The following is a 24,473-nucleotide window of genomic DNA, read 5'->3' as shown; positions in this document are numbered from 1 at the left end:
AATTGAAAAAATAAAAACGAATTTTAAACATTTTATTGTTTTGTTGAAATTCTTTATATTAAACCATTTACGAAACCAATAAACATGAATAATACTTGATTTTTTGTAATCAAGAAGTATATTTCTTCTTTCTTGTGATGATAAATAAATGATAAATAAATAGTAAAAAAAGTAAGTACTTCTCGTATAAACATATTCCAAAATCTAAGTTAGAATTCCTTATAAACATTAACGAATAAAAAAACCCCAAAAACAAAAATAAAAAAGGACAAAAAAAATTACAAGAATTATATGTTAAACTCCATGATCTACAGCTTTGCACACAAAATAAAATTAAAAACACTGAAAAATGATGAAGAACCATATATGCACAAACCAAACCACTGAGCAAACACTTTTGTGACATGTTTTCAAAAGAAAAGATTAGGTAAATATCCATATGGACACATGTTAATCAACTCAAATATATGTATTAGATTGTCAAACATCGGTTATTCGTCTTCACATCATGAGATTCAGACCGACAGTAACAACTAAAAATGCTTTTACTGAGACATTTCATCGAGTGATTGGAGTACATGGTTAACTAACAGGGAGAAAACATAGTAATTAAAAGGATTAGGATATTACCTTGATCGATAAGATCTTGAATGGAAGGACATCAACAGATCGAGATAATTGTATCGAAAGATTAAGATAAAATACGAAGAATAAAATTCAAATCATACTAACAATGAACTACACTCCTTGATTGGTTATTATTATAAAATAGCGACCGATGCACACGCGTTGCATGCATAATATATTGCATACATGTAATATATTTTTATTTTTAAAATACTTGTTTTAATTATGATATTATGTGAAATCATGTAAATTTAATAATGACAAAATAAATATTATATATTGCATACATGAACATCAATTTATTTTCTCTGAGCATAATACAAACACCAATTTTTTTTTTGAGCATTATACGGACATGAAAAAAGCATAATATGGACATCATTTTGAGTATCTCTAAATCAATGAGAAAATCATATCCAATACCTGAAAGACACCTTTGCTAAAATTAATAGCACAATTAAACACAAATTATATTCCAGAACCTAACACATACTATATGATAATCAAACCAATATATTTTGGGTATGTCCAAAAAGCAACCAACAATTGGGCTAGAAGAATGTCACCGTGAAGCCTCCTAATATATATGTTCAAGCAGGGTGTCACCAAAACCACTAATCAGTACATTAATGATATGTCCGCACCTAAAATTTATCAAGAGATCATAAACTGTCAAAATCAGAATAAAGTAACTATTTTTTTATAATACTTTCCTCAAGCTCACCTAATTGAAGAAAGCATTATCCATGAACATCTGGCGAAGAAAAGAAAGAGGTCATTGTTAGCCAATAAAATACTGTAGAATTGTAGAAATTGTATGTACCCAAATGAAGCATATCATTAGCACAAAACACCTTTTTGTTAATATAAAACACATAAAACCAATTGAATGAGGAAGCATAAAGAATTAAAACTAAGGAAATTTATATTGAGTGGGAATTTGTTTTCTGTTTTTTGTTTTAGAGAACAAATTTCCGGGTAACTATCTTCCGATGCTTTTATCCATGTCTACTGCAAAGTTTTTTTTTTTCTTATGGTTTATTCATGTGTAGATGTATAATGAAGGAACTCCGGCCCCTTCTCTTTGCGGTAGCAAATAATCCATAGCCTTGAAAATTGAATAATAGAGAGTTTGTGATAATTTTCTTTTATTGAAAGCTTATTTAGTAAAATAGATTGCAAAGGAAATTAAGGGAATGAGAACATGAGCGTAATGAAGATAAAACATATACACCAATTCGTGACTCAAGGAAAACTATAAATACCTAGGTGAATAAGAAAAATCATACGCTTCTTAAGGGTCATTTGCTGCAAAACTCTGAAAATAAATTAAATCAAGGAAAAATTTTAAAAAAAGGAATTAAAATTTGTATTTTAGGGTTGTTGAGTGTGGCGAACGATATGAGAACCCGGAATTTCCGAAGTAAATCATGTAAGGAATATGGAGTTAAAGGAGGAGCTAAGATATTGGACAAATTAATTATGCAAGAAATGACCCTTTAGAAAGTTTATGTGACCGTTGGTGCTTGAGATAGCCTTGACTACATCCATTTCATTTCGTGGGGAAGATGAAGGGACAAAGTCGTGGGGGAGATGAAGGGACAAAGTTTTCCTCTATAAATGGCACTCAAAAGGTGAAGGAAAAACACACCAAAAAGCCATACAAAATTTCGTCTACTCCTCTCCATAAAGCAACCAAATTTCGGCCAAGGCAAGGGAGAAAGAAGAACTAACTTTGTGCAGTTCGAGTGCTCAAGCAAATACGTCGAGGTGCTGCTGGATTGACGGCATAAATTGCTCAAGCAACACGCCGAAGTACTGTCCAAACTTCGGAAGAAACTTCGTTCAAAAATCTGCAAATTTCGAAGCACCTACGCATTTCGGTAAGTGGGTTTTCGTTACGTATTTGTTTGTAATTTTATATATACATCATGACATGCATGTGTGTGTGTCATTATTTTCGAAAATTTCAGTCTTTCCTTTTTAAAATTTCGATAGATGATACGTTCTTTCTAGTTTGTTCTTTCTGTTTTTCGACGCTTTTTAATTCTACTGTATTCGTTCAAAAATTTGATAAGCTCTGATTGATAAATCTGAATTCTGTGATACATTGTTACAATCGATTTGAAATAGAACGATAATTGTAATTTTGTTCTAGCCCCCATCGGTAGGTATATACCGTTTTCTGGCCCCCTATCGGTGGGTATAAAACTGTGTTCTGTCTGGCCCCCATCGGTGAGTATAAAACTGTGTTCTAGCCTCACCCTTTAGATGACTAACATATTGAGGACAATTTGACCATAGAAATGAGATGAGTAACAGTATTGTGTTCGTTCTGAATTTTTCTTATTTGCTTTTGAACTGCTCTGATTCGTCTGATAACCTTTGTCTCATATTTGATTTGATTATGTTATGATAATTTAAAAGTAATAAGTTTTGGAAATTTGTTAAAAAAATGTTTTAAGAAAATTAAGTTCTATATTTGGAAATCAATCGACCTCCACTTGCTGAGTGTTTCCCAAAACACTCACCTCTTACAACTATCAGATAAGAATGAAGAGAAAATGAATGATGAGGAACAAGAAGCTTTCTGGGGATGGTGATGGAATGACAAGATCAAGAATCAAGATTTTTACATTTTCATTTGTTTCTCTTCCGCATTACTGCAATTAAATTATTATTCTATTGTCATTGTAAAGACTAGTTTTTGGCCATTTTCTAACGAGGCTTAATTGTTTAACAATACAGGATGTCACCGACGCTTCGGTCTCGGGGCGTGACAAATGATCTTTGTGGGTTGTATGATTGTTGGTTTTCTTCTTGAAGAGGGATTTGGGATCAATAGGAATTCATGTAATCCCACCATGAATTTTCTGATTCCAATTGAAACAAAATAAAAACCCAGGGTTTGTCTCATAAGACAATTCTTGGCGGAGCAAAAATGGATTTATACAAAATCTTAAATCAAAAGAGAGAACAAATGTATAATAGAAGGAAAGAACCGGAGCAAAAATGGATTTTCAGTGTCTCACGATGGTGGAAATTTGGGGAAGAAACTGTTGGAGGAAGGAAAACTTGAGTCAGTTTCTTTGTGATGTGAAGAGATGAATAAAATTTATTAAGAAAAGAAATTGTGAAAGAAAAGGGTAAAATCGGATGAAAAGATGGTGTCCTCACACCAATGGTTTTTATAAGCCTCTCAAAAATTATTAAATAATATAGATTATTTTTATTATTGTTGTTGTTGTTGTAAAACCCGCAAATTTCAAGCTAGGTGTATTATTTTTGTACTCGAAATTTGTATTAAGTTAACAAGTTTTTTTTTTTTAATTTAAGATTATTAAAATTATATAAAGTTGTGTGAGATAATTAAATCTGTGTGTACAATTATCTAGTGAGTTCAAAATTTAAGAAGATAATATGCATATATTTTGATTTTTGGGATATATAAATACAAGATAAAGATATATGATAAAAAAAATATAGAATATATGGATAAGGATAATGAGATAGATAGGAGATGATAATCTATCCTAGATACAAAATTTAATTCAAAGGTTTAAAATAGAAGATAATGCACGATCTGGATAGCATTCACCCTTCTATAAATAAAAGAAGCTCCCATTCAAAGTTTATACCTCATATTACACTCAAAATTTCGAAATAACTCTCCCAAATTCTGCACAAGTCATTAAAGTTCTCTCAAAGTTCAGAAAATTATTTCTCTCGCTAAAATGCTCAGACTACAATCTCCACCAATCATAATATGATTCTATATGTTTCAAATAATATATCCAAATTTTGGCCAAATCCAACGGCTGGATGTTCGTTTATAGCCTTTACAAAAAACTGCTCATATTTTAGGCGAGAACAACATACCTACAGTTTTTCATCCATAAGCAGGTTAAAATAATTCCAAACCCGATATCACTGTTCATAATTTAGCTGACGTACTTTTAAATGTACTGTGAAAGATTTAAACCCGGTGCAACAGTTCAATAAGGCGCAATGAATTTTTCAAGACGACTGATTTTTTGAGCGATGTGCTGCTGCGTTTTCGAAGTATCGATTGCATGATTCTTCTATGGTTTTCGAATTCTTCATCTTTTCTTCCAAATCTAAGGTAGTGGGATTGTTTTGAAGATTTAATTTTTTGTTATATGCATATTCGTTTTTGAAAATTCAGTCGAATGCAAATTCTTTTTTTCCTCCTTCTGGTTACGATTGTTGCATGATGATGTATTGACAATTTGAGAATTCGACTGGATATGGGTGGAACCACGATGAGATATTTTTATGGCCCTTACACGGTGGGATTGTAACTGTTATATGGTCTCGCCCCCTTAGGGTGTGTTTGATAGAGTGGATTAAATAAGGATAGATTAATAGTCAAATATTTATCGTTAATTTTAAAATATTTTAATAATCATTTTGACCCGGTTTAAGATCCAATTTTATTAATCAAATAGTTATCCATAAAATTAGATCTTAAACCGGGTCAAAATGAATATTAAAACAACTTAAAATTTTAACGATAAATATTTGACTATTAATCTATCCTTATTTAATCCACTCAACCAAACACACCCTTAGATGAGTAAAAATTAGGGACTGATATCAGTAAACTATGGAAAATAGAGGAATCTCAGTGTCTGGTCAATGGTTTGCAGGTGGTATGAGTCATGTTATGCATGGTATATATTTTTATGTGTTTTGTTATGTTGTGCTCGAACGACCATCGCTTACTGAGTGATGACCATATCACCCAACTCTTACTCTACTCTCTCCAGATAAATCAAAAGAAGAAATAGAGAAAGAAGAATCAAACACCGGTTTTTGGGTTGATAGTGGACTCATGAAGAATTTTAATTAAGAATATGTTCTTTTGAATTTTAAATTCAAGTTATAACGCTTCCGCAGATTTTTTTCATTGTCAGAGTTACTGTTGTAATGACAATTCCATTTTTATGGTATTTATGAAATAAACTGGTTTTAGTTTATACTGTAATATGAGGCTTGTTGTTTTTCGATTGTGTGTGGTTATAGAACAACTTCGGTGTCGACTAACCCCGATCTTGAGGCGTGATAGTTGTTGTTGTTGTAGATTTATATAAATTATATGTCTACGTATTTTCATTATTCAGTGTTACCCCATTCATCCGTTCAGCACAAAAAAAAAATCCAATTCGTTTTCTGAATTAAATCCATGCACAAGATGGCCATATGCAAGGGTGTGCAATCGGTCTGTTTGGTTACTGACCGAACCGAATAGACCTATAACCGATTTTATTTTCGAATAACAGAACCGATCGAAATATTTATAGAAACTGAATTAACTGAACCGATTTTCAAATAGGCTTTTTCGGTTATCGACCGAAATAACCGATATTTTTAAAAAAATACGAATTTTAACACACAAAAAGAAGAAGAAATGGAGAGCTCATATATAACAAGAAACATTGAACAAAAGATATCAATAATAAATAAAAATATTGAAGATAAAATCATTGGATGAGTGTGCTTCCTTCTAATGTATGAAAAGTTGAGCTTCCTTCTAATGTATTTTTAATGCTCATACACAATTTAAATTAATATATATACTAAATCGGTTAATTCGGTTTAATAGAATTTTTCAAATTAAAACCGAAATCGAACCGAGTTAACCGAATTAACCTATTTTTAAAATTTCAAAACCGAATTTCCGAATTAACCGAATCGAATTTCTGAATTAATACGGTTCGGTTGGTTAATTCTCTTTAACCGAAATTTTTCACACCCCTAGTGTTAGGATCGGTTGATAGGTTGAGATGTGTTTAGAAGGGGAGTTGTATAAAAAATCACGATTTTATAATCTTTTCAAATGAAGTGTCAGTTCTGTAACAAACTGAAACTAGGAATCTTGTCAGTCAATGACATTCAGTTTAACTGATAACAGTTGCGGAAATAAACTGACTGAAAGATAGAATAAATGACTGAAGTAATAACACACAAAGATTTATGGATGCTCGGAGATTGAAATAACTCCTACGCCACCTCTTCTATCACAAGGATATGATAAGTACTAAAAGACTTTGATCGATACAAAACTTGTACAGACCCACTTCAGTTTGGACTTAACACTGCCAAAACTGAAACTCTTAATTTACTAAATATCTCACAGCTGTTCGACTGAACTTAGCAAAACTGCTCTAGTTAAGATCAAATGAACAATAAAACAGCTTGGGCTAGTAAGCTCGAAAGATAGCCTCAAATGCTACAAATAAATCATATACGTGTGAGCTTTTTGATTCTTGAGTAAGAGTGATGAATTCAGCAGGGTAACAACAAGCTTTAAGAGAATAGATAGATCGATATTCAAGAGATTATTCTCCACTGCTCTTCTCGCCTATTTATAGGTTCATCTTCAACGGTAACATTAAATATAACTTGAATCTTTATATCCGTTGATTGCCATGTCAATATTCCTCTGACATTCGTACACTGTAAGCTCTGAAATGCGGCGTTCCAATACGAGATGCAGTCTTCTTTGTACTGTTATCGGTTGAATGTACTTTCCAACAACTGATGACATGTACAGCTGAATGATTAGCTGATTCGCTGGTAAGCTCACAACTGAATATGTCAACTGATCAGTTTTCAACTGATCAGTCAGTTGTCTTCGTAAGTTCGGTTCAGCTGGTTTCAGTTGCCTTCAATAAACTGCGCATTAATCTTCAATTAGGCAACTGTCAGTTGATTTATGTAATTCATTTACTTCAAGTTACTTGCTCAGTTAGTCCAATAACTTAAACACCTAGTTTGTCAAACAACCAAAATTAAGTTTCCAACACATAGCTATATACAGTATGCCAGAGCTAGTTCTAAAATAAAAGAAAATACCAAAATATGAAAAAACCAAAGGATTTTTCTAGCTTTTGGGTCAAACGGTTCAACTGTATACATTTTAGAAAAGAAATTAAATTATGCCAGAATCCAAGGATCGGATATGCGGATTGTATATTTTATAAGATCCTCCTGTTACTTGTAGTTTCAAGATATTATTAAGTAAAATGTACCAGTTCATAAAATCATACATTTACGGATCTATATCTGTGAGATAGGTTGACTTGGTCTATATTTTCAATGAAAACTGAAAAACTATAATTTTGACATAAAAAGTAATACTTTGCATCAACTCAATCAACTCAACATATATTATATAATATTTGCTTATGACATAAATAAAAATAATAATACTTTTGCAGTGAAATATAATACACGTTAAACATAACAAATAATTTTTTTTACTCAAATCAACACATATTAACAGTATATTTTATCATAACATAACTAACAAAAAATGATACTTTTGGACATAAAAAATAATATTTTCATAGTTCGGGTAAGATATTCATCTCACAATGTTAACATGTAAAATTGTCTCACGTGAGTTTTTGTGTGATGCAAATATATATATATATATATATATATATATATATATATATATATATATATATAAATATATATATATATATTGGATTTACAAACCTAATTATAATAAGTTCAAAACTCAATCGTAACAAATAAACCTTCACCACAACTACAAAAAAAAGAGTATGTCTCTTGTGACACAATCTCTCAGATCTATATTTGGGAGACATATCAATATGATCTATATTTTTCATGAAAAGTAATACTTTTATCATAAAAATTAATAGTTTTTACAAAACCTAGAGAATCTCACATGAAGTTTTGTGGGAAAAAAATTCAGCCGATCCATTTATTAAGAAATAAAATATCGAAAGGGTAATAATGCATAGAGGGAGGCCCATTCTATCAGCCGAAAGTAAATATATTACCTAACAAAATATAAGCACCACGTTTCTTTTTGAAAGTGAATAATAATGCACAGAGGGAGGCCAGTTCATCTTTGTTCGGAGACTGAACAAGCTATGGATATGACGTACAAATTTTGAATTGCTCCATGTAGCTATAATTTTTGGCAAATCGATCGATGACAGTTCATATGACATATTAGTTTATGATCGAACAAAAATTTGATCATATCATAAAAAAAATACTCTCGATTCAGCATAAATATCCTTAATTAATTAAAAATATTCTCGATGTAACATAAATTAATCTTAATCAATTAATGTCCGGTCGCACTTTTTGGCATATAAAAATTACTGAATTAAAGCCATGAAATCGGGGGATTATATAGATGTACTGGATTTTCTACATTGACCAACTTTTGACACCGACTCAAAGATTTTGCGACAAAGTAGGTTAAAAAATTCCAACTTTTTGTCGGGAAAAATGTTCAAAGTAAGAGATTTTAGGATCTTCACATTGCATTAATTATAAGACTCGGGATTTTAAATTCCATATATATTAAACTTTTGAAATACATATTACAAAAAATATTTGAATGCAAATTTTATACAAAAACTAATAATCTATGTTACTCTGGAAAGTCTCGAAAATATAAACTTAATTAATGTATTTCATTTTCCTTAAATAAAAAACATACTCGACAATATAAGAATTATATAACAATAAAATTATATAATACAACAAATTCAGATTAAAGGAACACACAAAGTAATGTGGGAAATCATCAGAATTCTTCGGGGCAAACTCTAACGTGAGACATATGTCAGAAATCGTGTCTTATTTATGGACTATGAAAGATTACAGGCTGGGAGTCTTCCTATTATCAATTGAGAGACTTTGGATAAAATAAATATAATTATGGAAGAATCATTATTTTATAATAATGTATGATTATTCCATACGATTTCTAAATTTATAATTTAATCAATACTTAATATTTAATAGACGACTCTTTATATTTTTCGGTAATCTCATGAAAATGACGGATAGATGAATCCTCGATATTTCGATGTTCAACGATTCACCGCATGTTCACGATCCTCATCCTGCACGGGAATATAATACTTGCAATTAATTATCCAAAAAACAATATGAAATTGTCAATTGAGAAATTTCTCATATATATATATATATATATATATATATATATATATATATGTAAAATTTGGAAATCTTAGTGATAAAAGCTGAAAAGCTGGGGTGGGCTCCAGCTCAGACTATTTTTTTGGACCAATCTAATAATATGGATTGGATTTTTATATATTAAATCTTATCTTTATATTTACAATTTAATAAATTTTCAGCTCATTTTTAGCCATCTCTTTAAGGGCAGGATCAATGCTATATGTGGGGGCACTGCCCTATATGGTTTGGATGAACAAAATTCACACACATATGTGATTTTAAAAAATTTAGTGGATATCATGTATGTGTTGTAAATTTGGGCCGTTGATTCTATCATGAGGGTATTGCTCCTAATGTAATCAACCCTCTTTAAGCATATTTCATAGCCGTCTCACAGGAGTTTCTCTCTACACAAAAAGCTTTTCTCCAACAATGGATACTGAGGGGAGTGAGATTCATATATGAGATCTTGGTTGTTTATCGATTCATGCAGCCCAAGATCAAAATATTTCTTGGCTACGTCTCTTGTGCCGCTAATGCATCATCTTTCTCGAAACCCAAAAAGATTTGTGAAGAGACGACTGATGTGAACATCCGTCCGTGATTTGATCAACAAGAAGTGCCCAAAAATCATACATACATATATATATATATATATATATATATATATATATATATATATATATATATATATATATGATTTTTAAAAATATTAAAGATGCCATAAATCAAAATATTTTAAATTGGAGAAATAATATGTGTCAAACCTTTGTGCTTCCCCGTTGGTGGTCCTGTAGTTAGGAAATGGCACTCTACCACTCTCAATATACTTGACATCTTCCACAAGGATTTCGTAGTGCCTCTTAACTTCATCGGGGGTTTTCCCGCCGACAGTCTTCGCTACATTGGCCCAACGATCTGGAGTGTCCTTGTGAAACACGGCCAACGCCTTCTCGAAGGCCTTGTTCTCCATGGCAGTCCAAGAGCTGCCTGAGGTACGGGTCATCGAGGTCGATGCCATCGATAAATCGAGAAAAACTTGAGAGCAGAGACAAGAGAGATGTGGATGGAACTGTTGATAAAATGAGGGGAGCCTAGTTGGTCGAGAATGAAGTGAACTCGAGGAGTTTGGACTTTGGATGCGTGAAAGAGTTTGGAATTGTTGCATATTTAAGCTGGCTTTACGGATGACACACACACACACACAAACACACGTGTGTGTATATATATATATATATATATATTATTGTATTATATAGTTGTAAATTTGGAATTTTTCTATTGGAATAATAAATCGTGAAGTCTTTGAAAGTGGGGTCGTGTCAATTGATCATTAATTAAACATTTGCAAAATGTGGAGAGATTTGAGTGATTTATCTCCACAATAACCACAGTTGAGTAAGCCGGACGTATGGCATTTATCATTACAGATTTTTTTTGTTGTTTAGTGTTATGAGATATATCTTTTATTTGCATCATTCATAATTTTTTATGTTAAAATTATTATTTTAATTATAAACATAAGCAAATTTGACTAAAATTCGTGAGACCATCTCACAAGAACTCCTATAATTAACATGCAATAATGAATATATTAGCACATTCATCTCTCTTTGCCAGCTCATAAAGTCTAATTTTATGACAATCTATGACCAATATTGATATATTAGCGACCAGTTTTGATAAATTATTTGAATGGGTTCCGTTCAATAAAATTTGAAATTGATGTGTTAAACGAAATCTTATTTTTGTTTAGTATTTATTTTCTCAAACCAATTTCTGTACATAAGAAATTAATTGTTGAAGTTGTTATAAATAAATGCAAAATACTGACCAAAGAAAATACAAAGCAAAGCAAGCAAAACAAGCTAGTTCAATATATAAAATGATTTACATAAATGACGTATTTATAGGTACAAGAAATCCTTAGATAAGATAATTATGATATCAAAAAGAATTGATATGATTGCAATTCTCTAACATCCCCAAAAGATATGATTACCCAATTTTTGATTATGTTGACATCCATAATATTGCAACACTCCCCCGTGGATGTCATTCAACGAATGTGGCTCGTTAAAACCTTAGCAAAAAAACCCAATGGGATAAAATCTGGTGAAGGAAAAAGAGTACAACATTCTTCTTGGGTGTTAACTGTCTCGTTAAAAATCTTATCATGAAAAACCACGTTGGAAAAATCACGAGCAGAGGAAAATAGTACAATTTGGATTAACTTCCCCTGTTGCAATTATCACTTGACATCTTTAAGCCGACACATCCAATCTTGTATACCAGTTTCTCAAAAGTTTATGTGGGCAATGATTTTGTGAAAAGATCGGCAAGATTATCACTTGAATTTGTTGAATTTTCATATCACCTCTTTCATGCAAATCGTGAGTGAAAAAGAACTTTGGGGATATATGCTTCGTTTGATCACCTTTGATGTATCCATGATTTAGTTGCGTGATACAAGCCGTGTTGTCTTCGTAGATAGTTGTCGCTATTTGTTCACTTGAAGAAAGCCACATTGCTCTTCTATGTGATGAATCACTGATCTCAACCAGAAACATTCTCGACTAGCTTCATGGATTGCAATAATTTTCGCATGATTAGATGAAGTAGCGGCAAGAGTTTGATTTGTAGATTTCCATGATATAGCTGCTCCACCATAAGAAAATAGATACCCATTTTGTGATCTTCCTTTATGTGGATCAGATAGGTAGTCATCATCTGCATAAAAATCACATTCATTAGAATAAAATAAACCTAAATCATGGGTGCCTTGAAGATATCTAAATATATGTTTTACTTCATTCCAATGCCTTCTTGTTGGGTGAGAATTGTATATCGCCAATAAATTTACAGCAAAATGCTATGTCCGGTTTTGGGCTATTTGCGATGTACACCAATGCACCAATTGCAATAAGATATGGTATTTTTGGACCAACAGTTCTTCTTCCTCCTCACGAGGTCGGAAAATATCATTTACTACATCAAGGGATCGAACAACCATGGGCGAACTTTATGGACGAGCTTTATCCATATAGAATCTTTTTTTATGTATAAGTCGATTGATGGACAAAAATCCTATTTACAAGATGCTCAATTTGAAAGCCCGGACAAAATTTTGTTTTGCCTAAATCTTTCATCTCAGATTCTCTTTTCAAGATATCAACTGCTTTTTCAAGTTTTTGGGACTTCTAATGATATTTAAATCATCAATGAAAGTTCCGTTTCCCCAGGGTGAATGTGATGAGGGTGAGTGTTGTGTGAATCAGTATGTAGGTGTTGTGCGAGGGTGTTGTAACACCCACGACAACGTGCAGCGGAAGTTACAGTTTAACAAATTAACACACAACTTGAATTATACTAATATGAGAGACGAGATATAAATTATGCACAAGTGTCAAATACTTGTGCGGTGCCTCAGGGCAAAATAATTCACTAGAAAAACTTGTAAGTTTACAAAAACCAATACTAGTGAAAGAATCAAACAACTCCCTTATAAAGGCGAGTAACAAATTGCATCCTAAATTTCTAACAAACCGTAAAACCAAAAATACATAGGATGCATCAACTGAGCAATGAAAATTCTTCAAACTTAACACACTAATTAAAACAGTGAATAGGTGTTGTCTTCAGATGTTGTCAGTACTTCACAGCAACACTTTAACAAGGTCAAGAGATTGCTGCGACGTCAAGAGGATTCTCAGTAAAAATTCGTCTCTCCGAAATTGTTATGCTCTATGCCGTCCACGTTTTTCTTCTTTTTGAGTCCTATTTAACCTAGACAAAAAGCAATTTCATTAGGAAACAAACTCTTTTTAAAACAAGGATAATATCTTAAAGATATTGTGATATCATATCACAAAGATATTATGATATCATATCAAATATAGTCTTGTATCACATATTGATTTCAAGATTATTTTCATGTCTAGAAAGGCAAAATATCAAAGATAAAAACGAAAAATATATCAAGGAATAAAATTCCTTTCAATCTCGTCCTTTTTGCCTTTCTGGACAAAACAACCCAAAAATGGTTATACAGCTCAACTCCCCCTGAGTTAGCAAATCAGTGACTCAGCCAACTTAGTTGACTCCCAGTCAACACAGGTGTTGATATCATATCAAATATAGTCTTGTATCACATATTGATTTCAAGATTATTCTCATGTCTAGAAAGACAAAATATCAAAGATAAAACGGAAAATATATCAAGGAATAAAATTCCTTTCAATCTCCCTATTTTTGTCTTTCTGGACAAAACAACCCAAAAATGGTTATACAGCTCAACTCCCCCTGAGTTAGCAAATCAGTGACTCAGCCAACTTAGTTGACTCCCAGTTAACACAGATGTTGTCTGTTAGATGTTGCAACATTCGATCATAACACCGAAATAGTTCATTAATCATGAGGAACAAAGATCAGAGAGAATAAAGGAAATAAAGAACAAATAAAGTAAGAAGTAATGAAACCATCAAACACAAAATCTCATTATCCATCATTGCTGCCATCATCATCATCATCAGCCATTTTTGCTCCACTGGTTCCAGCTATATCTGTATCTATGTCTACTCTCCTTTTTGTCCAGAATGGACACCTTCATCCAGCAGAACCTCATACGCAGCCACTTGATTTTCATTATGTTCAATGGTCTTTTTGGCATTTTCTATTTGTTGTCGACCATAGGCAATCTGAGCTTGAATGTAGGAGATAGACACTGTTACATAGCCAGTAGGAGGAACATCTGTAGGTGGTGATTCAGCCATCCCAGGCACAGGTTTAGATGTTGTATCATCAGTGTTGTCAACAGCAGGAGCAACACTAGAATGTAGCCAGGGCAGATCGATCTTTCTGTTGCCTTTGAAATAAGCAGGGGAAATCTTCAAAGGATCTTTGAGAGGACAATGATCTTCATCAATGTCCCTAATGAAACCTTGAGATTCCAAGATTCCATAAATCAGTGACGGGTAAGGCAGCTTTGTTTTCTTGAAATCTCCTTCAGCATATTGCAATGCTGTCCTGAACACCAGATTTCCAAAGTTAAAGTCCCTTCCAGTACCAATAGCTAATAACACCGGGGCCTGAGATCGAGTAGTAGAATTGGTTGAAGGTGTCCAATTCCAGATTGATGTCTTGTGCAGCACAGAGAAAAAGGAGGTGAGATTTGCAACACTCAATTTCTTGGGATAATCAGGGAATACTTTGATCACGCCTCCAGTGAGCACAGAGGTGACTGCATGTATGTCAAGATCCTCGTCAACTTCCTCAATATCCGGAGTGTTGTAGAATGCATTGATCACAGAAGGTGAGAACTTGTAGATACGATCCCGAACAAACACTCTCCCATACTTCACCGATTCCTCATCTCCAACACTGCCCAGGAGATTACAGTAGAATTATAACACCACACGGCGACAGTAGGGCATAACAGTGGTGATTGTGGATAGCAACCTTCGGTTCTTGAGAAACTCAATCAGGTTGTATTTCCCATATGTATTAACATCAATATTTTTCTCCTCAATCAGCTCTCTCTGAACAAACAGCGGCCATAATGCCAAGGCATCCTCAGAATAAAATTTGGGGGAAAAAAACTTACTTTAATCATAGTCAGCAGAGTCAATGTTGTGCTCGGTGTTGTCAACATCCACCTCAACACCTGCAGCAGTAGCAGCAGCATCTCCAGAAGACTCACTAGCATCAGAGAAAATATCCTCAGAGTCTGCATCACCCTGTTCCTCAGATTCAAAGTCAGATACAGACGATGACGAGGAATCATCAGAAGCTCCATGTCGGTTTTGCTCAAATTCCTTCATCATTTCTGAATCAGGTTCATCAACCTTAGACATTTGTTTCTTGGCAGCCTTTTCTTCCTTGAGGTGAGCAAGAAACTCGGCCAGAGATTGTTCATCTTCTTCAGGCTCATCAAGAACTGTTTCTTCTGCAACATTTTGAGTATCCGTGATGGGGTTTGGCTTTTGACTATCAGAAGTACAACCAGATTCCTTTGCAGCAACAGTTGGTTTGGGGCGAGCCACCAACTCAAAATCATCATCATTGGAGTCGTCTCCAGATGAGAAATCAGGGTCCAGAAGATTTGAGGAGGTAAATGCCCGTGGTTTCTAGGTTGGAACAAAGTCAGGATCGAACCCTTTGACCTTCGGCGCATAGGAGCAGTGGGAAAAGCTTTATTCAAGACTTCAAAGTCTGGAGGATTCTCGACATTGATCTCGTTCCCAGGTTCACCAGGAGCGATCATTTCCAACGGAGTTGGTTCTTCTGACACACCCACAATTTCCATCCCCTCAACATTGGTTTCGGCTGTGGGTGTTGTGTCAGGTGATTTTTCATCCATGCCCGCAGCCATTTCACTCCTAATGTCGTGAGGATCGAACCCAGCCATCTGCGAAATCAAGAACAAAAGAAGTAGATCGGTTCGACGGACACAGACAATCGCGAAGAACAGAGGTATTTTACGGAAAAAAATGAATAGTGAGGACAGGAGAAACTTTAGAATGTGAGGGAAAATAGTAAACAGTAAAGTTGATCCTTATTCAACCCTAAATATTTAAGCACCACCCTCCAACGGGAATATTTTATTGAGTCGCAACTTCAGCACCTTTCCAAACCAGTTTTTACTCTCACCCAACGGTAACTTTTCTGAAACAGTGTAATCATTATCTCAAGAAACCAGTCAGAATTAAACGCCACGTCGAATTAACTCCACAATCAGTTAGAAATCAAGAAAGTTCAAAATTAAGTCGGTTAGGGTTTTCTTCGCATTTCATGAATTAAAAATTGGAAGCCCACTGGACATAATGAATTCACATAACAGCAGAATGAATGACTTTAATTTATGCCTAAAATATGATCAAAAATGAAATATACACGCATGTGGTCAAACTGTGATCAGTCTATACTTGGGCGTTGGCAACACTCACAAGTTGGACTCAAACTTTCTTGAACATTTTTAATTCAGACATGGTAGCTCCCACTCTAGAAGAACGATCTTCATAGGACTCCTCTAGGTAGCTTTTTCCATCTGTATTTTGACTTAGAAGTGGTAGCTCCCACACTAGAAGAACGGTCTTCATAGGACTCCTTTAGTAGCTTTTTCCATTTTCTTCTAAACAATTTTTTTTGTTCAATTCTTCTCCTCTTTTCTATTTTTCACCTTATTGCTCAAGAATTTTCAAAGTCATTACCTACATTGGACAAGATCATGTGGTACACGAACATCCTCAACAGCTTTATGACTTAGATTGAGCACACTCCATGCTTTAGAAAATTTGATAGAAAGTTTGATTCACAACTGAGGGCGCACCATTCATTATATTTCACTTGTATAGGCTTCACACAAAACAGGATGTATGCAATATGTCTAGCATCCTAAAAATAAAATGCACATGCATGCTGAGAGTTGTCCACAGATGTTGTAACACTGAGGACAACATCCATGAGTGATCATAGTGCACACAAGCTGAGAGACTTCCTAAGATTGGAAAATCTCTCAAAATCCAGTGTTTTGTGAAAATATCAGCCATTTGGTTCTCAGTTCTAACAAATTCCATTCGAATTGTACCATTCTCAACCAAATCTCGAATAAAATGATGTCTAATGTCTATGTGTTTTGTTCGAGAGTGTTGTACTGGGTTTTTTGAAATGTCAATTGCACTTGAGTTGTCACAGTATACAATTAAGGTGTCACTGTTGAATATATAATCTTCAATCATTTGATTCATCCACAAAAGTTGTGAACAGCAATTAGCAGCTGCAACATATTCAGATTCAGCAGTGGACAGAGACACACAATTTTGCTTTCTAATATACCATGACACCAAATTGTTACCAAGATAAAAACATCCACCAGTGGTACACTTCCTATCATCTAGGTTTCCTGCCCAATCAGCATCTCTAAAACCCACTAAATTGGTGTTTGTTTCTTTGGTGTACCACAAACCTAAGTCAACTGTTCCAGATATATATCGCAAAATTCGTTTGACAACTTTTAAATGAGTGACTTTAGGATCAGCCTGGTACCTGGCACACAAACATATACTAAACATAATGTCGGGACGCCTTTCACTCAAGTAAAGAAGACTGTCTATGATGTTGCGATACTGGGTGTTGTCAACACCTGTGGCAACATCGTCTTTGGACAATTTTTCAGTTGACCCCATTGGAGTTTTCAAGTGTTTAGTGTTCTCGGCAGAAAATTTCTTTACCAAATTCTTAGCATACTTGGATTGACACAGAAAAATACCATCATGCATTTGTTTGATTTGCAATCCAAGAAAGAAACTTAATTCTCCTACCATGCTCATTTCAAATGTGGTAGACATGCATTTAACAAAATCATCAACATGCTTTTGAGAAGAAGCATAAAAAATGATGTCATCCACATAAATTTGACACACAAGAATATCATGCTTCGACTTTTGAATGAAAAGGGTTTATCAACCTCACCTCGTTTGAAGCCTAAGTCAAGAAGATATTCAGTAAGCCTACCATACCATGCTCGTGGAGCTTGTTTCAGTCCATACACTGCCTTCTTCAACTTGTAGACATGGTCCGGGTGGTGTAGATATGTAAATCCTTTAGGTTGGCTTACATAAGCTTTCTCATTCAAAATTCCATTCAAAATACACTTTTCACATCCATTTGATATAGTTTTATGTCCATATGACAAGCAATGGCTAGTAAAAGTCGGACTGATTCAATTCGGGCAACATGGGCAAATGTCCATGTAGTGACCCGTTCCAGAATCACCTACTAATCAAAAACTAAGCATGCAATTAACCTAATCAATTATAATCAGAGATAACAGCGGAAATATGGCCAACAACAATAGTTATACAACCCAATCGAAAATCGAAGTCTAGACTAACTCAAAATGAAATACCCAATACAACCATATCGAAATCAAAACAATACCGATAAACTAAACCAACCAGCTACTCAACGTCCTCCTCCTGCTCCTCCTGAGCTGTCCAACCTGAGGCCTGCCCCGAGGGAATGGGGTGTCCAAGAATAAACAAAACCGAGGACGTGAGCGATAAGAACGCCCAGTACAAAAGTATGAGTATACAAGCCTATATGAAATGCACATGCTATGATATGATACCAGGGTAGTCAAGAAACAGGAATCACAAAGGATCTCAAAATGCTCAGTCTAGAGGCGCCAAGTGGATAGTGCCGCGCGGTCCAACCTCTGGGTCACTGCATCCACTACAAGACAGACGTGGACCTAAAATGTCCCGGACCACCGAAGCCCTCCCGACCCGTCGGCCACTGTGTACTCTCGGTGTCCATGCGTCCACAAGACAGGGCTGAGCGGCCCCAAGATATAGCTTATCTCGAAAGAGATACAGCTCAACAGTAAAGGCTATCTCGAAGAAGGTACGGCTCAACATGAAATGCAACGTGCAGTAATAAACGTGACATAATAGCATGCATCATATGACATATATCAATGCATCACATAATCATGCAACACATATAAGAATGTATACTCAACCAGGATATCTCGGATAGTACTTTCGTACCTCTATCACAGTAATCCTAATCCACTGGAACCACCAGACAACAGGTCTAATCCAAGCCTATTCATCAAAAGCATACTCAATCAATACTACCATGCTCGACTAACAAAACCAGTACTCCCTAGTACTACCAAAGGTTTAGGGTTTACCTTCGTCCGTCGACAGCCCTTTGATGTCGATTGCCTTGAAACTCAGGCGCCGCTACGCTACTACTCCTGGCAGCTCTTGGCTATCGCTCGACCAACAACTAACCCTAGAAACCTTCCAAACTCTCCAAAATGAGAGAAAACTCAAGAAATTGGCAAGTCAAAATGAGGAAATCCGAGCACTATTTATAGGCCATGTTCGGATCCTCCGAACAGCACTTCGGAACGTCCGAACGCTACGTGTCCATTGGCTCTTGACAGCTCATGATCGGATCCTCCGATCATACACTTCGGACCGTCCGAACATGCACGCGTCCAGCTGCTCTTGACACCTCATGATCGGATCCACCGAACCCACTTCGGACCTTCCGAACTCCCACGTGTCGATCAACTCTTGACACCTAATGATCGGATCCACCGAACTCACTTCGGACCTTACGAACTCTTCGTTGCTTCCGAACCATCTTCGGTCCGTCCGATCATGACTCGGTCAAAATTACACATTAAACCTTCTTAATCACCAATATTCCGTTAATTACCCAATTTAGAATTCGGGCTACTACATTCTCCCCCCCTTAAAAGATTTCGTCCTCGAAATCAGGCTTAGAGAATGAACAAAACGAAATAACAACATCATTAATACATCTCAATTGTTGTTGAGTACAACTGATACTATGATTACAACTGAAAACACAAACTTATACAAAGCACAACTCAAAAGAGCTCTGGATGCTCCGAACGCATACGACTCTCTAACTCCCAAGTGGCTTCTTCAGTGCCTCGACGCTGCCACTGCACTAAGACAAGAGGAATGATCTTATTCCGCAACACCTTATCTTTGCGATCTAGAATCTGAACTGGTCGCTCCACGTAAGACAAATCCGTATCAAGTTGAACTTCAGATGGATGTAAGATGTGCGACTCATCTGCTACATAACGTCTCAACAAGGATACGTGGAACACATCATGAATACTTGATAGGTACGGCGGCAACGCAAGTCTGTAAGCTAAATCTCCCACACATTCCAGTATCTCGAATGGACCAATAAATCTCGGAGACAGCTTACCCTTGAGACCAAATCTCAAAATCCTGCGAAAAGGCGAAACTCGGAGAAACACCTTCTCACCTGGCTGAAAATGAAGAGGTCGACGCTTTGTGTTCGCATAACTAGCCTGTCGATCCTGAGCAGTCTTAATCCGCTTCTTGATTACTGCAACCTTATCTATAGCCTGCTGGACTAACTCCGGTCCCTCTACCTGTCGTTCCCCGACTTCATCCCAGAATAATGGAGTACGACAACGTCGCCCGTACAACGCCTCAAATGGTGCCATACCAATACTACGATGATAGCTGTTGTTGTACGCGAACTCAATCAAAGGCAAATGATCCTGCCAAGCGGGTCCGAAATCCATAACACAGGCTCGCAACATATCCTCAAGCGTACGGATAGTCCTCTCTGATTGACCGTCAGTCTCCGGATGATAAGCAGTACTCAGACTCAGTGTAGTACCCAAAGCTGACTGGAAACTACCCCAAAACCGTGAGGTAAAACGAGGATCTCTGTCACTAACAATACTGACAGGCACTCCATGCAAACGTACAATCTCCTGAATGTACAATCGAGCCATACGATCGAAAGTGAAATCACGATTATACGGCAGAAAATGAGCAGACTTGGTGAGTCGATCCACCACTACCCAGATAGCATCGCTGTTCCTCGAAGATAATGGCAAGTGAGTAATGAAATCCATCGTAATATGTTCCCACTTCCATTCTGGAATAGGTAAGTTCAACAACAATCCTCCCGGTCGACGGTGCTCTGCCTTAACCTGTTGGCAAACTAGACACTTGGAGACAAACTGATACACGCTGCGCTTCATCCCTTTCCACCAAAACCGCATCCTCAAGTCTCTATACATCTTGTTGCTTCCTGGATGAACACTTAACTTGCTTCGATGCGCCTGAGACAATATCTCGTCCCTCAAAGTGTCATCCTCTGGTACTACAACCCGATTAGATAAGCACAGAAGACCATTGGACTGATAATGGAAATTACTATCACCACCAACTAACCGAGCTAATCTCTGAGTCTTGAGATCAGACATCTGAGCTTCTCGAATCCGAGTGAACAAATTGGGCTCAGATAAAATGGTAGCAACACGAATGCTCTCCATACCTTTCCGATGCTTGAAGTTAAACCCCAACGAGCAACTATCCTGGATGGCACTAGTCATAGCACAAGTCTGAAGTGCAGAGGCTCTCACCTTTCGACTAAGCGCATCAGCTGTGAGATTCGCAGAACCTGGATGGTACTTGATCTCGCAATCATAATCCTTCAGCAAATCCATCCAACGACGTTGCCTCATGTTCAACTCGGCCTGAGTGAACAGATATTTCAGACTCTTATGATCAGTAAAGATTTCAAACTGAACACCGTACAAATAATGACGCCAAATCTTCAGCGCAAACACAATAGCTGCCAATTCCAGATCATGAGTGGGATACTTCTCCTCGTGAGATTTCAGCTGTCTGGAAGCATAAGCAATCACATGACCGTTTTGCGTCAACACACACCCTAAGCCTTGAGTGGAGGCATCGGTGTAAACACTGAAACCATCAGATCCTGACGGTAACGCCAAAACAGGTGCAGAAGTCAGAAGTCGACGAAGCTCTCTGAAACTATCTTCGCACTCGGATGACCACTCAAATGGAACATCCCTCCGAGTAAGTTGCGTCAATGGTCTGGCTATCTGAGAGAAATTCACGATGAAGCGACGATAATACCCTGCCAGACCTAGAAAACTACGGATCTCAGCCACCGTCGTCGGACGTGACCAATTTAGCACTGCTTCAATCTTGCTGGGATCCACAGAAACTCCTTCCTTGGAAATCACATGACCAAGGAATACCACACGATCAATCCAGAACTCGCACTTACTCAGCTTAGCATACAATTGCTTCTCGCGAAGAATCTGCAACACAATCCTCAAGTGTTGGGCATGCTCTTCCACACTGTGGGAATAGATCAAGATATCGTCAATGAAAACCACTACAAACTGATCCAGAAAATCTTGGAAGACTTGGTTCATCAGATCCATGAACACCGCTGGCGCATTCGTCAATCCGAATGGCATAACTAGAAACTCGTAATGCCCATAACGAGTACGAAATGCAGTCTTGGAAATATCATCATCTCTGACTCTCATCTGATGATAACCCGATCGCAAGTCGATCTTGGAGTAAACAGAAGTACCCTGAAGCTGATCGAACAAGTCATCAATACGGGGTAAAGGGTACTTGTTTTTGATCGTCACCCGATTCAGCTGGCGATAATCAATGCACAACCGCATCGATCCATCCTTCTTCTTGACAAACAAGACTGGAGCTCCCCAAGGCGAAACACTCGGGCGAATATAACCCTTATCAAGAAGATCCTGCAATTGCTGCTTCAGCTCTCTCATCTCTGACGGAGCAAGACGATAGGGGGCACGAGAAATCGGTGCAGTCCCTGGCATTAAATCTATGCCAAATTCCACCTCTCTAACAGGAGGAAAACCAGGAATCTCATCTGGGAAAACATCAGGAAATTCACAAACCACTGGAATATCCTCTAGACCAACACTACCTGTGGATGAATCAATCGCATAGATGAGGTAGCCTTCCCCGCCCGACTCTAAAGCACGACAGGCTTTCAGAGCAGATACCACTGGCATCGGAGGTCGCGCTCCCTCACCATAGAAAAACCAACTAGAGCTTTCAGTCGTACGAAACTGAACAAGCTTCTGGTAACAATCCACAGTAGCTCGGTAGGTAGTCAATAAGTCTATACCCAAGATACAATCAAAATCATCCATCTCTAGGATCATAAGATTCGCAGTCAACTCGTTTCCCTCAAAATCTAAAGGACAACCCATCACTAGACGCTTCGCTAACACCGAATGACCCATCGGAGTAGAAACAGAAAGAATGACGTCTAGAGAAACATAGGGTAACCTATGACGCTTAACAAATCGTGCAGAAATGAAGGAATGAGAGGCTCCTGTATCAATAAGAACAAAAGCAGGAATACCGCATAAATGAAAAGTACCTGCTATGACTCTCTCCGTCTCATCTGCAGCCTGATCCTGGTTCAGCGCAAAAACCTGACCTTGGGCACGAGGTCGAAGATTCGAACTACCCACTGCCTGACCCTGCCTCCTTTGCTGAACAGTCGTCTGAGATCCAGAACCGGATCCTGCTCCACCTCGCAACTGAGGACAATTCTTCTTAATATGCCCCATCTCTCCGCACTGATAACAAGCTCCTGCGGCTACTCGGCATTGCTCCGATGGATGGTTCTTCCCACAATGCGCACAAGACTCCTTCTTCTTACCAAAGCGGAAAACACCACTAGATCGAGATCCAGATCCAGAAGAAGATGAACCAGATTTCTTGAATGACTGAGATCGAGGCCTCAAAGTACTCGGAGGTCTAGAAGAAGAAAGAATAGCCCTACCACGCTGGAGACTGATCTCTGCCTGGCGACACCGGTTCACTAACCCATCATAAGAAGTAGGATTATCACAGACAGTGACTCGATCAAAGATCTCCTGATTAAGGCCCTGGAGGAAATGATCATACTTGGCCTCAGAACTGCCACTGATATGAGGAGCGAAGGGTAACAACTCAAAGAATTTCTGCTGATACTCATCAACAGACATACTCCCCTGCTTAAGGTTCAGGAGCTCAATCGTCTTGGCCTGGCGAAGGGCTGGAGGAAAGTACAGCTGCATGAACGCTGCACGGAAATCGACCCAAGTCGCTCTACCCTGCGACTGAACTATCGGCGCAGAAGTCGATCGCCACCACCTGCGAGCACGGCCCTCGAGAAGAAAACTAAGGGTCTCCATCTTCTGCTCATCGGTGCACTGGAATGCGCGGAAACAACTCTCCATGCGCTCTAACCAATCCTCAGCATCATCGGGAGTCTCACCGCCAACTAAAGGCTTAAGCCCCATCTGCATGAAACGATGCATATCGAAACGCCTAGGACCATCCCGACGATGACGATGCTCACGATGACGTCTATGATCGTCCTGGTCACCCCATCGACCTACACTCCCCTGACTACTCCCGTCATCAAAATGGTCAGCCATCGCTACAAGATAGAATAGG

The 24,473-nt window shown here is 37.0% G+C and overlaps 1 protein-coding gene across 1 annotated transcript; it reads right to left on the bottom strand.

Moving 5' to 3' along the window:
- Window positions 1–9,211: 9,211 nt before the first annotated feature.
- LOC140811378 (transcription factor RADIALIS-like) lies at window positions 9,212–10,754 on the bottom strand. Its single transcript, XM_073169222.1, has 2 exons — window positions 10,395–10,754; window positions 9,212–9,548 (listed from the first exon to the last, which is right to left on the bottom strand). The coding sequence occupies exons 1-2, from the start codon at window positions 10,646–10,648 to the stop codon at window positions 9,524–9,526; spliced, it is 279 nt and encodes a 92-aa protein (XP_073025323.1). The 5' UTR covers window positions 10,649–10,754; the 3' UTR covers window positions 9,212–9,523.
- Window positions 10,755–24,473: the final 13,719 nt, after the last annotated feature.

The sequence above is a fragment of the Primulina eburnea genome, chromosome 1, assembly GCF_022965805.1.
Source record: "Primulina eburnea isolate SZY01 chromosome 1, ASM2296580v1, whole genome shotgun sequence".
Classification (NCBI taxonomy): Eukaryota; Viridiplantae; Streptophyta; class Magnoliopsida; order Lamiales; family Gesneriaceae; genus Primulina; species Primulina eburnea.
This window is presented reverse-complemented; position numbering and strand designations above follow the sequence as displayed.